Source organism: Dicentrarchus labrax, unplaced genomic scaffold (assembly GCF_905237075.1).
Source record: "Dicentrarchus labrax unplaced genomic scaffold, dlabrax2021, whole genome shotgun sequence".
Lineage (NCBI taxonomy): Eukaryota > Metazoa > Chordata > Actinopteri > Moronidae > Dicentrarchus > Dicentrarchus labrax.
The window spans coordinates 6,260,779-6,274,166 of NW_026136706.1; the positions used below are offsets into that span (position 1 = coordinate 6,260,779).

Below are 13,388 nucleotides of genomic sequence, written 5' to 3' on the forward strand. Positions count from 1 at the left end.
ACAGACCAAAACTGCAAGTAGGAGTTCTGGTTCAGGCTGGTTTCAAGCTTTAAAAGCACAGAACAATGAGTTTACAACTCAGTAGCAATACTTTACAATCCTTTTGTATTTTAGAGTTTGTATTCAAGTATTTTATACGTTTGCAATACTTCTTAACAGTGTGATCTATGCAGCTTCATGAGACTGATTATGAGAACAGTTCAAATTAGGTTTAGTGAAGCCGAGTGGTCAAAGAGCCTGAATAAGTTGAACCCTGCTGATAGGACAGCCTCAGATGCTGTACAAAATGTGTTTACAGTGATAATGTCGGAAACCTGGAATAAAAAGGTCTGTTTTTTTCATTTCTGGCCATCTAAGAACCTTCAGAAAAGGAAAATTTCCCACCTATTCCTAAAACTTATTTGGTCAAAAATATATAGATGAGCCCCTTAAACCTTGTACACTCTCCTGGGATGCCACTCTGACGTCTGACTCTGTACTGAAGCCAGATGGTAAAAATGTTCTGTTTGAGGGAGCCAGTTAGTGTTAGCTTTGTGACTGACCTGTGTTTGAGCAACAAAGCCCGGAGAACACTCGGCCTGTCTTCAGCTCTGATCTGATCAGAGATGATCATCGTCTCCACCACCAGATGGGCGATGCCGGGCAGAGAGTTCTGCTCGAGGTCCAGCAGGATTGCACCTAATGATGGAAAAGTACAGGAAGACAAGGATGCTCATACCATATTGTTTAAAAATTATTCACTCTCCAGTTTGGATAAATGTGAGCAAGGAAAAAATGTCGACATGTTGTTATTTTGACAAATGTATTTTCTGTTAATGAGTTTAGCTTCTTTTTGCATGTCGTGTTTTTCTTGGTGGATTTTATTTCAGCTGCACATGGGAACAGATAAACCATAAGGCAGGCGCTGCGAGCATCTGCGTTGCTGTATGTATGCAGGAGCTGTTTACCTTGAGTGATGGTGCGGCGAAGCTCCAGCAAGCTGCGAAAGGAGAGGGAGGCCACATGAGGTTTGCCCCAGCGATCCGTCTCTTCCTCCACGTCCTCTTCAAACTTGATCCATCGAGCTCGCTCCTTCCAACGCATTTCATGGTCCTTATCCACAATCAGCTCATTCAGCTCCACAAACAACTGTATATGAAGTAGAGAAGGAACGATTACTAATTGGAATATGTTCAAGACTATTATTAACATACAGGGATATGGAAAAACTGGGAAAATCTGCAATAAATTTCGGTGCAATCAAATAAATCTATCAAGGAACAGTTGTTAATACTGGATGATGCTGTGAACATTCCCTGCCTCATCCATAACTACAATGGCTAGCACCAATATAAATACATTAACTTAAGAAAAATATTGGACAACCACAGTTTGGTTGTTCCTATCTTATTTTTTTTTTTTTAAGCAAAACATGACGCAGTCGACACACGTGTTTATGGGGACCAACTAAAATAAGCGGTTTGGATCCAGCTCAGAGTGGTTTGGACTAAGAGGATAACCAAATGAAGATACATTTTCTCAAATTTAAACACAGTATTGATTCCTAGCAAACACAAAATAATACTCATACGATTTTTGTTTTTGTGAAATGTCTGCTGTCAAACTGAGGTGAAACAAAAGGAGCAATTTTGTCTCATCAAGTCAACGTGCTGGACAGAAACACAACTTCAACGGAATGCTAATGTTGCTAATGCCTGCTTGGTGTGTAGGCAATTGTATGCTAATATGTCAACCATAATGGTCATTAGGGTGATAAGAGTTTTATACTGCTTTAAATGTGATACCTTTTACAATATCAACAAAATAAACTTGTATGTAGATTAATGTTATTGGGGAAAACAAAGTGTGCTGCAAACCTCGTGAGTTTTTTTATCTGCTGCTCTCTTCTTCTTCTTCAGGCTGCATAGTGGCGTGGAACTGCTGGCCCGGGTCATCTGACATCGTGACGACTTCTTCACCAGGTGGCGTCTCACCCCGGGGTTATCCTCAAATCTGTGACCTGAACAGCCACAAGTATTTTGAGACAAAATGCAAAAGGTCAACATTGCTAAGCCATGATGTTGTGATTTTTGGAGGAGTTATTCGGATGCCAACCTAACTAGGTGCAATCTGTGAACAGCAGCCTGAATTTCTCTTTGTAGGACTGTGAACAACTAAAACATCCTGTCTAACACAAAAAATGTGCTCCATGCTGGAAAATCAGAAATGAAATTTGTATGTCTGTTTCCAGTTGACAGCAGAACATCCCATAACATAAGGAAAAGGCTCCATGGGTGAGTGAGAATCTCTGTACGCGATGGGAAACTGTTACAGAGGAGGTGGTTTTATGCCCAGTTCAAAAGTAATTTCATTTTCAATTTCCTTGACCCACAAATCATGTTTTACTGAATTCAGCATAATGAGGAAGCCTTTTCATTACAGTGAGGACCGGGCTATCATTTGCCATTTAAAAGAGTTCGAAGCTTGGGAAGTCACTTCATTTGGACAAAGGAACTGGGAAATGAACATTAAGAGGCTTCCACCTCTGTGGAAATGTGTTTAGAGAGTGGTTTGAAGTATGTTTAGTTATAACTTAAGAAATACATTTGAGACGATAAAAGGAATTGTCATTTTGCCCATTTTAACTGCAAATCGGGTGTTTTTACATTTCGGTCAACTACTTCACAGTAGAACTACTACTACAAATTACCCAGCATACCCAGTCAGCACACAGCTTATATTCATCTTACCTAACACTAAAAATGAACACATGCAGGATAGGTAATCCATTGCAATAAACATTTTGTTGGTTCTTTTTATTTTGTCAAAGCTTGACTGAGTTAAAATATGTTCCTGTTATAAGAGGCTCAAGCTTCAAGATTTCAGTGTCGATGTCCAAAACGTGCAGCAGAACTTGATTTGTAATAATTCGGCTGTAACAAGCAAGAGCATTATTATTATTGGTAGGGTTATATGGTTAAGTTACCACATGGGGTTGGTGTAAGGTCAGGATAAAGATCTTGATTTGCATTCAGTCTGGAACTGCTGACGACCTGTCAGACTAGCCAATGGCTGAATATAATTTCTTACTGAATAAACACTTTTTTAATCTTTTACATGAGCAGCCGGAGGTAATCAAAGTGGAGGGGAGAGAGAGGAAGAGAGAGAGAGTATGTGTGTGTGTGTGTGTGCATTAGCTACAGTAAGTGTTCTATTCAGCTGCGTCATGCCATCGTCAGGGAAACAGACAGAAATGGAAATCAAGATAAAGTAAGACTGTATTTCCTTTTGTAGAGTCTCCCAAGGGAAAAAAGTTCTTAAGGCTGTTGTATGAACTACTCCGACTGATCTAGAAGAGCTCGACAACTCCTCTCCCTTCTTTTGAATTGGTGTCTGACCTGGGCTGAGGCCTTTAACTGAGAAGGCACAACACAAAGCACCCCATGTTTAAAATACCATAACACTTGAACCATATCCAGTAACTGCAGGCATTATTATTTATTGTTATAATCCAGTCTGAGGAGTTGCTTTAGGTATCAACAGCTTTGAGCGATTTAGATCAGCCAAAAGTAACTGCCATGCATAAATTAGCCTTAGTTTCCAAATCTCCTCCACACACAATATTTCTTTAATATCAGATGTTTCTGATTAGAGTCCTGTGCTATATTCATATACCTTTGATTATCATTTCCTTTGAGCTGGAAGAGAAAGTTTTTGATGGGACTTTACATGGACAACATGAGCAGTCTCATGACTTGTCTTGATTGGGTCAATGATAAGACACACATGTTCTAGATTATATGAGGAAAACAACTCAGCTAAACTATCCCTGTGTAACCAACCATCTCATTTTGATAATAGTCTAACTGTAAATGTTTAGAAATCAAATAAATCCCAAGAATGACCCAAAAAATCCCTTCAGTATCAACAATCATAAGGCAATTTATTTTCCTGCCAGGTACCACGCTGTCCGTACACTGTATCTGATTTTCAGTTTCTTTGTGCTCTTGGCCTCCTGAAATCCAATTGTTTCACAAATCTGATTCGCAGCATATTTGAAAACCAGATAATCTAAAATTTTGCTTCATTTTAGTCCAGAACAAAAAGGACCCAACCATTTTTAACCCACAGTTTACTTCTGTGTACTTAAGTCCACATTAACTGTTGAATGAATAAAGGTTAAAAAAACAGACGGAGACCCAGCTTAGACATTGTGCTATGAACATTTGAATTAAAGGTTAGAGCTTGAAAAGACTGTTTCTATATTTGAAGCAATAATTGCTGAATATGTACATGAAATATATAATCCAGCTACAGATAATGTCATTGTGCCTCTAAAATGTTTGTTCCTTGCTAAGAAGTCATTATGATTAAAAGCAGTGGAACTGTCTCATGGGTCTTTTCAGTGTGTTAAATGTCTTAACGATATATGTAAAGTGTTATTTACTCTGGTCACTAAATACCCTGAATACAGAGCAGGGTTCAAAGACTATGGTGTGTTATGCTAAGGGAGGCTAATGTAGCCTTGAGCTGCTAGCCCTAAGCAGAGATGAGGAGTGGGCTACAAAGGTCTAGCTTCACTACCCCATATTATTTTCATTTTCAAACTTGTCTTCAGCCCTTACCAGCACTTACTCATGTGACATGAGGCAATTTGTCAGATATCAGACAGCTCACAACATTTTTACAAATGCAGTAGTACTCCCCAAGACCTGTAAACAGAATTGTTAGATATGTAAAATCTATGAGTTTCCCCTTTAATATTAGCGCACAGGGGTGTTATTATTTTGCTGCTGGTGTAACAATGTCATAACGGGGCTTCCACGCCGATTGCACAGAGCTTGTACTAACTACCAAGACTCCACAAACAACCGAGCAGCTCTGCGGAGCTGTGATTAGGCAAAGCATTGCTTTAAGCTAAGTGCTAACATCAGCATGCTAATATGTTGAACATGCCAATGTTAACATGCTGATGTTAAGCAAGTCAAGTTTACTATGGTCACATCGTAATTTAGTGTGCTAGTTAAGGTATTATTTCACTTTGCTGGAACATAGGTTCATCACAGGACTAATGTGCCATGTTTCCAAAGCCGAATGTGAATAAAAATAGCAGAACCACACACTGCTGGTCAATGAAATGTCTTTCCGCTCTAGCTGTGGCTGACCCCAAACCAAATGGGTGCCTCTGGATCAATAGGAAAGCAGGAAACAGCAGCAGTCGAGTACTATGTCAATTCGCTCAATACCATGGACAACTTTGTTCTGTGTGTGGCAACGAATGAGCCTTATATTGCCTTTAATTAGGCAAGCAGCAAGCTACATAATCAATGGAAACAAGTGAGCTCCTGATCATTGATCATTGTACATGTAAATATAGAATAAAATGCTTGTCCCTGTGAATTTCCCATTGTGTTATGATTACATCAGAGCTGCGTTCATCGCTTGATGCAACTTTCACTACTGTCAAACTCTACTGTAATGCTAACCAGCAAGGTGAATCTCCACAGAAACAACAACTTCACACAACTTACGGACAGGCTCGTCTGGTGACCCCAGTTGAGTGTGGATTGACTCAAGCAAGTCATAGTCATCAAAATCCAAAACAAACTCTTCAAATTCCTCAAACCCCTCCACATTGGACAAGGAGCCATGATGCTCATGGAGGTGCTGCTTTGGGGTGCCAAAGCCTCTTTGGACACTGCATTGACGTTCAGGACCAATGTGATCAGTGCCATGCTTCTTATCAGAGATCCCTTGTCCCTGGTTCTCTTGTCCCTCAATGTCTGTCATCTCCACGGTCGGTACCTCCTCCTATCCTCCTCTCTCCAAGTGGACACACTGCTCATCCAGGGCTTCCAACTCCTGAACGCCGTTGCTCGCCCTGGGTCACTGTTCTGATGAGACTGGGTCTTTTCAGGGACCTTTTCAGAGTACCTCTGTTGTATGGTTCAGGTTGTGCAAAAGAACCAATGTGTAAACTTTGGAAACCAACTCCAAATTTAGGGGTTTTCAAAAGACTTCAGCCTTAGGCAACCAAGAAAAAAATAGCTTGTATGCAGGGAATCCAACTTTTGAAAAATAAATTATATCAAGCAAAAAAAAAAAAAAGTCCTCGATGTCACCAAAAAACCCAACTTTTTTTGCATTAAATCCAAACAAAATGCAAAGTTGGAGCTACACCCTAAGGCAAAAGCCCCCCTGCTGGATCCACGATCAGAGGGATTCGAAAATGGTAGCAAGATTCGCTTTAGCAGCAACTCCAAAAGAAAGTATTGATAAGGGATGGTCTACTTTGTCAGCTGAATGGTAGTGCCGCCCTGTTTTAATGATGTCCCCATTGATCTTCGTGGCTGTTGAAAAAAACCAGCATAGGGTGGATCAGAGAGCAGAAGAGTTGATGCCTTTCATTTCCATAGTGTCGCCATCAGTTTTCCAACTATGTGATGTGTAGGAGGGTAAAGGTCAAGTTCCAAAGGTTGGCATCTCAACCGGAATAACATTAAACTGAAAAAAACACACATATACACCAAACAGACACATGCAGAAATATATACTGAGAACTCTAAGTACACAAACAGTACTAGTAGAATAACAGAATAACACCTAGAAAGGACAAGCTCCAGCACTCTGCTTAGTGAGATATCATGGTGCTAATTATCAGAGCGAGCTGCACCATTCCTGTCCCCGGGTCTCCATGGAAACCATGCGTCCCCTGAGGTGTCGTGGTCTGACTCGTCTACAACAGGTGCACCAGTGTGAGCTAAACAGGACCCTCTCTAAAACGTGCCCAGCATGCTTGAATGCTTGAATACTGTGTGTGCTCGTGCATGCATGCATGTGTGTGCATGTCTATGTGTCTTACTGTCTGTATTTGCATACGTTTGTGTGTATGTGCGTATGTGTGCATATGAGTGTATGTGTGCATCTATCATACGAGCATTTGTAGGAGAGCATGTGGTATTTCTTTTGAGTTGATGAAGTAATAAAGGTATGATTAAATGATGAATACAAAGTGTGACTGTTTCGAGACAGAAGCGGTGTTTTACTTGTTACTTGGGTTCTCAACAAAATTACATTCACGACTCATCGTACAGTCATCGCTTCAAGACCGCTTATAAAACATACTACTGAAAAAGTTAATTACAGGGCTGAACAAATATGGCCTTAAAATGTGAGATTTTTCAAACCAAAATTGTGATTATGAATTCAATTCAATATTATCAATCATACATAATTTTCTATACATTACACTCGGACCAATTGACCTTTCCTGTGCCCCGCCCCCTTTTGGAACCTCTGTCAACTTTCCTGTACAAAAAAAAAAATATGCTAGATATGCTAAGTGATCATGTTGAAAACACAACCAACAGTTTGAAGATAAAATACAACAAAAATTATAATTAATTTGAAAGATAAAAGCAACATTTACAGTTAGCCTATCTGATATATAGCTATAGCCACATCTTGAGTCAGCTTATGTTGGCAAATCACTAACTAGGTGATCATCAAACGTGAGCTAGCAAATTAGTTTCTGTTTTGCTAACATTAGCTATCCGATGTAACTAGCTAGCTAATGATTATTCTAATTAGCTAGCTAATTAGCTGTTGTTTTGTTTTGTAGCAAAACACTAGCTAACTATCCAGTTAACAATTGATTTAGATTCACTAGCTAGTAAGTATTTAGCTAACATTAGCTAACTTAAGATGCAAATATTACTTTTATCTTTTAACCATCTTCAAAATTTGGTACAAGAAGGAAGAAAGCTGAAAAGCTTCCACAAGTATCATTGAAGCACAGAGCAAAAAGGGGCGGGGCTTGGGAAGGGTCAATTGGTGGTCTCCACAGCATTAGATAACGAAATAAGATATTCTAACATCAAATATAACTTGTTTTTACATGAAAAAGAATGAAATGATGCAGCTGTTTGGCTCCCATGATTGCCACCCGCTCTCCCAGCTGGTCTGCTTGATTGCACCCACTCATGTGAGACAGCTGTCACAGGTTGATCTCTGGTTGTCACTATTAGCCAAGACTCCTCACTACACCACACAATTACAATGCACACATACGAAATACAGTTTCACGCCAACGTACGCACTCTCTTCCCCGCCCAGATGTTCATGTTTTCTGCTTCCCTTTCTCTTCTTCTCTGTGTTTCTTTTTCCTTCTCTCTCTCTCTTTTCGGGGAGTCAGTTAAATGACGTTTAAACGTCAATTCAACTCAATTAATTTACAAACCTAACAGGCACCACGTCACGATGTCACCTGTACTTGTATAGCGCCTTTCTAGTCTTCCGACCACTCAACGCGATTTTACACTACATGCCACATTCGCCCTTTCACACACATTCACTCAGTGATGGCAAAGCCCATCGAACAGAAACTAACTCATTCATACACATTCACACACCGACGCACAGCATCAGCTCTGAATCATGAAAGTATAGATTCAGAGCTTTTAAGCTCATTTAAAGACCATGGACCAAAGACCATGCCTGAATACACTGATTACAATACGCCCCTGATAGAAGTGCATCTTCACCCTGTGTTTGCATGGGTTTCCTTTGGGTGCTCCAGTTTCCCCCACCATCAAAAACATGTATGTGTCAATTTCTCCCATCAGTGCCTTTGACCAAGGCACTGGCCTACAACTGGAGTTGATCCCTGGATGCTGCACAGTGGCTGCCTGACTGCTCCAAACACTTAGGATGGGTGAAATTCAGAGAACAACTTTCCCTACGGTGATCAATAACGGTAATGGATAACTTTACTTAACACAGGACTGAGGTCCCATACTCAGGTCACTGTTGAAAGCCCCAGAAAAAGGTAGTAACTACCCTCAACCTAGCAAGCTCCTAATTCACTAAAAAACTAAAAATGAAGTGATGCAATCAGTAGGATCATTTTACCAAGATTAATCACCACTCTGTAGGCTTAACTAGCAGCCGAATCTTACACTCTACTTCTCAAACGTTCATAATAAGACTAAACCTGACCGGATTACAGATGGCCACAGTAGAACAGAGGGACATAGAGTGGTGATATACGTGGCCTGTCAATGTCAAGCATAACTCCCTACAAATCCAATGAGTGACTGTGAGTGCCCTGTTTTCTGTTTCCAGATGGTTCCTAAACAGTCAATGATTACTCTGCTCTGTTAAAGCAGGAAAGGCCAGGGGCAGGGTCGCTGCTAAAGGGGAATCGACTGCAGCCTCTGTTAATTAATGCCCCTGGATGCTGTGAGAGTTTTTCTTTGGCAACACGCGGTTTTGTCTGCCAATCTCTCACTCCTCCACTCTCCAATTTATTCTTTTTCCCTTTCTATATTTTACCATGCACTTGAGGGGGGGGATGTTATTAATGATGTGTCATGTTTTTAGACAGCCTGTCCTGCATGTCCTCACAATCAGCAGGTGAAAGTACTTTCTGATGTTATATCTTCACCTCCACAAGTTGATAGTGGGCTGGTTGCTGCTATGTGCACAAGAGAGTACACAGATATTTTGACAAATTAGGAAAACACTGGATTATTACAGGCAAAAGACCACCTGGCAGTGTAAAAATGGTGTAAATTCTGCATAAATTCGCCTCCAGCCTTGCTCCTACTACAAGACACAGTGTCCCTTTTAATCCACACATTCTTTTAAAGTGGTTTTGGAATATTTAAAGTGAGGAAATATGCTATTTTATATCATTTTCTGTAGCCAGTTATGTTCAGCACCTCCTCTAAACCTTTTGCTGAGGTGAAAGCAAGAAGTCATGTCAGGATACTTTGGTAGAAAACCATATATATGTCTACCGCTTCAAATAAATCCTTTCATATTTCATACTTGAACTGCAACAGAAAAAATGCATCCACGCTTTCCTTTAAAGGGAAAAAAACATATTTTTTAAATTATTTGAAAAGATAAAATGATATGTGTTTGACTTTGGCCAGCAGGGGGAGCTGCAGCACACAATACGTTTAACTGTTTCCTTTCTGTTCATTCTAAACACATTTGTTCCTGTGGCAGAACAAAAGCTACTTTGGGTAGACATTTGGTAAGATAAAGTCTGCCAGCACTCTTAATTTATGCGAATAATCAGTTTTTGAAGAGGAGAAGAGGGTAACTGTTATTTTCAACCCTAACTGTGTAAATCATTTCCTCATCAACATACTTAACAACAGTGGGCCTCAGATTGAAATGGTAATAAATTGTTATGATGAATTTGATTCAGTGTCTCAAATGGTAAATCAATATATGATAGCTGAATGTATACATGAGGGTAAAATAAGTCCTGTATTCTGGAGTTTTCTCTTTATCATTAATGTGATTATCATTCAGAGAAATTAGAAGTAGATACTAAAATGTCTTTGTCCTCCATCCTTTGTGTTGTTTTGTTGGAAGCTCATTTCAGCAGTGTATGTGGGGGCCAGGAGCTGTGTGGGTTGGTTTCATGAAATGACAGAATGTGTGGGACGCCCATAGTGGAGCCAAAATATACGCAGCAGTAACTTGTCAATGGTCATCACTGGAGCAGCAAGGGAGTCAATACATGTTGTGACAGGCTCTCTAGGACATTTTAAAGAGGAGGGAAAACTAACAATATTTTAACTATACCTGTCAAAAGTTACTGTTCCAATATCACTGGAATCAAGTACATTGTCTTGAGACATTTCTTACCATACTTGAAATGAAGGATGATTTATAGAGAACTGGTCACTGTTTTTTTCTGTATTTGACATTTAAAGAAAATCCTGTTTAAACAGCATTAACATGCTCTAGTAAAAAGGCAGTCTAGATCTGTTGGACTAACTGTTTTGATATAACTACAGTTCTCTGTAGATGCTCTTTGACCTGTCTCTTGTTCTATTAACAGGACAATCTGACATTAGGTTAAATAAGAAGGAGCTTAAGTTATTTATTATGTTTTAGAGGCTCACAAAAAAGAACGAGAAACCAAAAAGCAGCAGCTGCTGAGTCATTATCAGTCAAGGAAAATAATTATGTGTATGGTGACAGAAAAGGGCACTGGGTGAAATTATAATATCTCTTTATTACTAAAGAGGGTCAGAAAGAAGTCATGCACTAATATTAATACTGATATTTAAATTCAAAATAGCCATCATTTATTTGAACTATTAATGTGTTGTAAGCAGACTAGATAACCGTGTAGTTGTATTTTCCACTGCCAGCAGGGGGCGCTAAACTCAACATAAAAACGGCTTAATCAAGCCTTAAAACCAAAATGCAGGTGACTCAATACCAACTGACCACTGACATGTTGTTTCTGGATACATTTAAAATTGATATACTGAAGAGACCATGACATGTTATTACTATGATAGTAAAATAGGCCTACAAGTGGATTTATTGTACATCATGTCAGGTATTAGAAGGGAAGAGTAGAGTCTGGAGACGCATCCATTTATGTTAAGGTCTGGTGCTGGTGCAACAAAAAAATGGTACTTTATTTTTAATCATACCCAGTCTTCTCTCTTCTTTCCTCGCAGTCATTTACAAATTTTATCCTACACCTTTTATCTTTCTCAGTTTAAGCAGGCACCTCATACATCATCAGCGTAGTGTCTAGCATTAAAGCAGGATTAAATGACTGGTGCATAACCAACTGCAGACTCTCCAATCAATAAATAAATAATCCTAATAACACAAATAGCACAAAATGAAAACAAAAATAGGATTCTTTAGGAGTCTCTGTATTTGGAGAATATGAATCACCAGTGTAAGTATTCAGACTGAGCAACACGAAAACCTGTGTCATACGGGACTACATGAACTGCTATAGAGCCTTGGCAGTTATAGCATAAATATCCTAGCAACCACTTCAGGTGCTATCAGGGAGGTCTGATGGAGATCTGGTAGAGCACAGACACAGGCTGAGATATAACAGCCACGCTAGAAAAAGACACCTCACAAAGATCCCCCCACAATGTTGTTGTGGCGTGGGTGAAAAGTAGAATTGAGTCATCTCAGAAGGTAGATTTAGCAACAGATGAAATAATCTCCCATCCCCCTGCTCCACGGCCTTCATTTCTCAGCAGCAATGAGAACATATACTGTAATGGTAGTTTTGTTTTCATGTGTTGGTTACAGTAAAGTGGCCCATCCATGTCAACACTTTGTGGGACAAAACACCACAAGATAGCAACTGATTCAGATTTCAACCCCTGTTATATTTGCAGATAGGCAAAAAAAACTACTTTAAATCCCTGAAAATAAGTAATCTACTCTACTACTACTCTACAGTTCTTTACACTTTATTGGGAGGTGTTTTTAATATGTTGTCCACCCCTACTTTACATAAATAATTAAAATACACCTGTGAATATAATGCAGTCTAATACACCAATAACAATGGCCTTAGAGTTAAATTAACTTTGCTGTATCAATAAAAAATGAACATTATAAGGTTTAATATGTTTTTTTGCAAAACGAAGGCTAAAGAATGTCTGGATTTTTAATGACCTGGCAGGTAAGTGTCTATTTAAAGACACCTCAAACATTGTTCTTGTGAACATTATTCACTTGGTCAATTCTCAGTTTACAGCAAACACAGCAACAGTACTTTTCCCTCACGCTATGTTACATTGAAGGTTGAGAAGAATATCACGTTGTTACAGCAAACTGCGACACTTGTCTTGGCGTATTAGCTAATTATCTATCTGTGTGTGCTGCCCTGAGGTGTACAATAAGACAGCGAGGGTCAGCGGAGACTGCATGTAGCCTGGTTCCAGACCACTGGATTGGTGGACCGGTTTCTGTTTTTTTTCAGTGTCTAAAAAAAGGCTGGTGTTGAACTTGGTACCACAGCTGGTTCCCGAATTGGAAAAAAAGCCAGGAACCAGCATGGATGAGTCACAGCTGAACAGGTAGTTTTAATCAAAATGATGTTGATAGCAAAGATATGTCATTCACATCTGATTGGTTAGGGTGGTAAAATCCCCCCCAATAAAAAAACACTTAAACCCAACGAATAACGATTACAAGGCTGTCATGACTGCTCAAAATAACCACATAAGTACACTTTTGAACAGTTCTTTATATGGCCATGTTGTATGTCTACAAACACAATCAATTCAATTCAATTCAATTCAATTTTATTTGTATAGCGCCAATTCATAACAGAAGTTATCTCAGGACACTTTTCAAATAGAGCAGGTCTAGACCGAACTCTTTAAAACATTAATTACAGAGACCCAACAGTACCACCATGAGCAAGCACTTGGCGACAAGGGCAAGGAAAAACTGCCTGTTAAAAGCCAGAAACCTAGGACAGATCCTCTGGCTCTAGGTGGGTGGTCGTCTGTCTCCACCAGTTGGGGTGAGAGAGAGAGACAGAGAGAGAGGCAGAGAGAGAGAGAGCGAGAGACAGACAGACAGGTGCACAGCAACAACAGTATTGGCAA

At 39.6% G+C, this 13,388-nt stretch overlaps 1 protein-coding gene across 3 annotated transcripts in view; it reads right to left on the reverse strand.

Annotated features, from left to right (window-relative positions):
* The window catches only part of slc4a3 (solute carrier family 4 member 3), a 58,582-nt gene that overhangs the window by 20,186 nt on the left and 25,008 nt on the right, over positions 1 to 13,388 (reverse strand). For 2 of the 3 annotated variants that reach the window (XM_051405083.1, XM_051405084.1), the window contains exons 7-9: positions 1,857 to 1,999; positions 948 to 1,128; positions 543 to 678 (exon numbers count right to left, since the gene is read on the reverse strand). In XM_051405083.1, the coding sequence (XP_051261043.1) occupies positions 543 to 678; positions 948 to 1,128; positions 1,857 to 1,999 (460 nt within the window). Of the gene's footprint in view, positions 1 to 542; positions 679 to 947; positions 1,129 to 1,856; positions 2,000 to 5,510; positions 6,537 to 13,388 lie in introns of those variants that run through there. The other variant, XM_051405085.1, reaches the window with a different exon arrangement.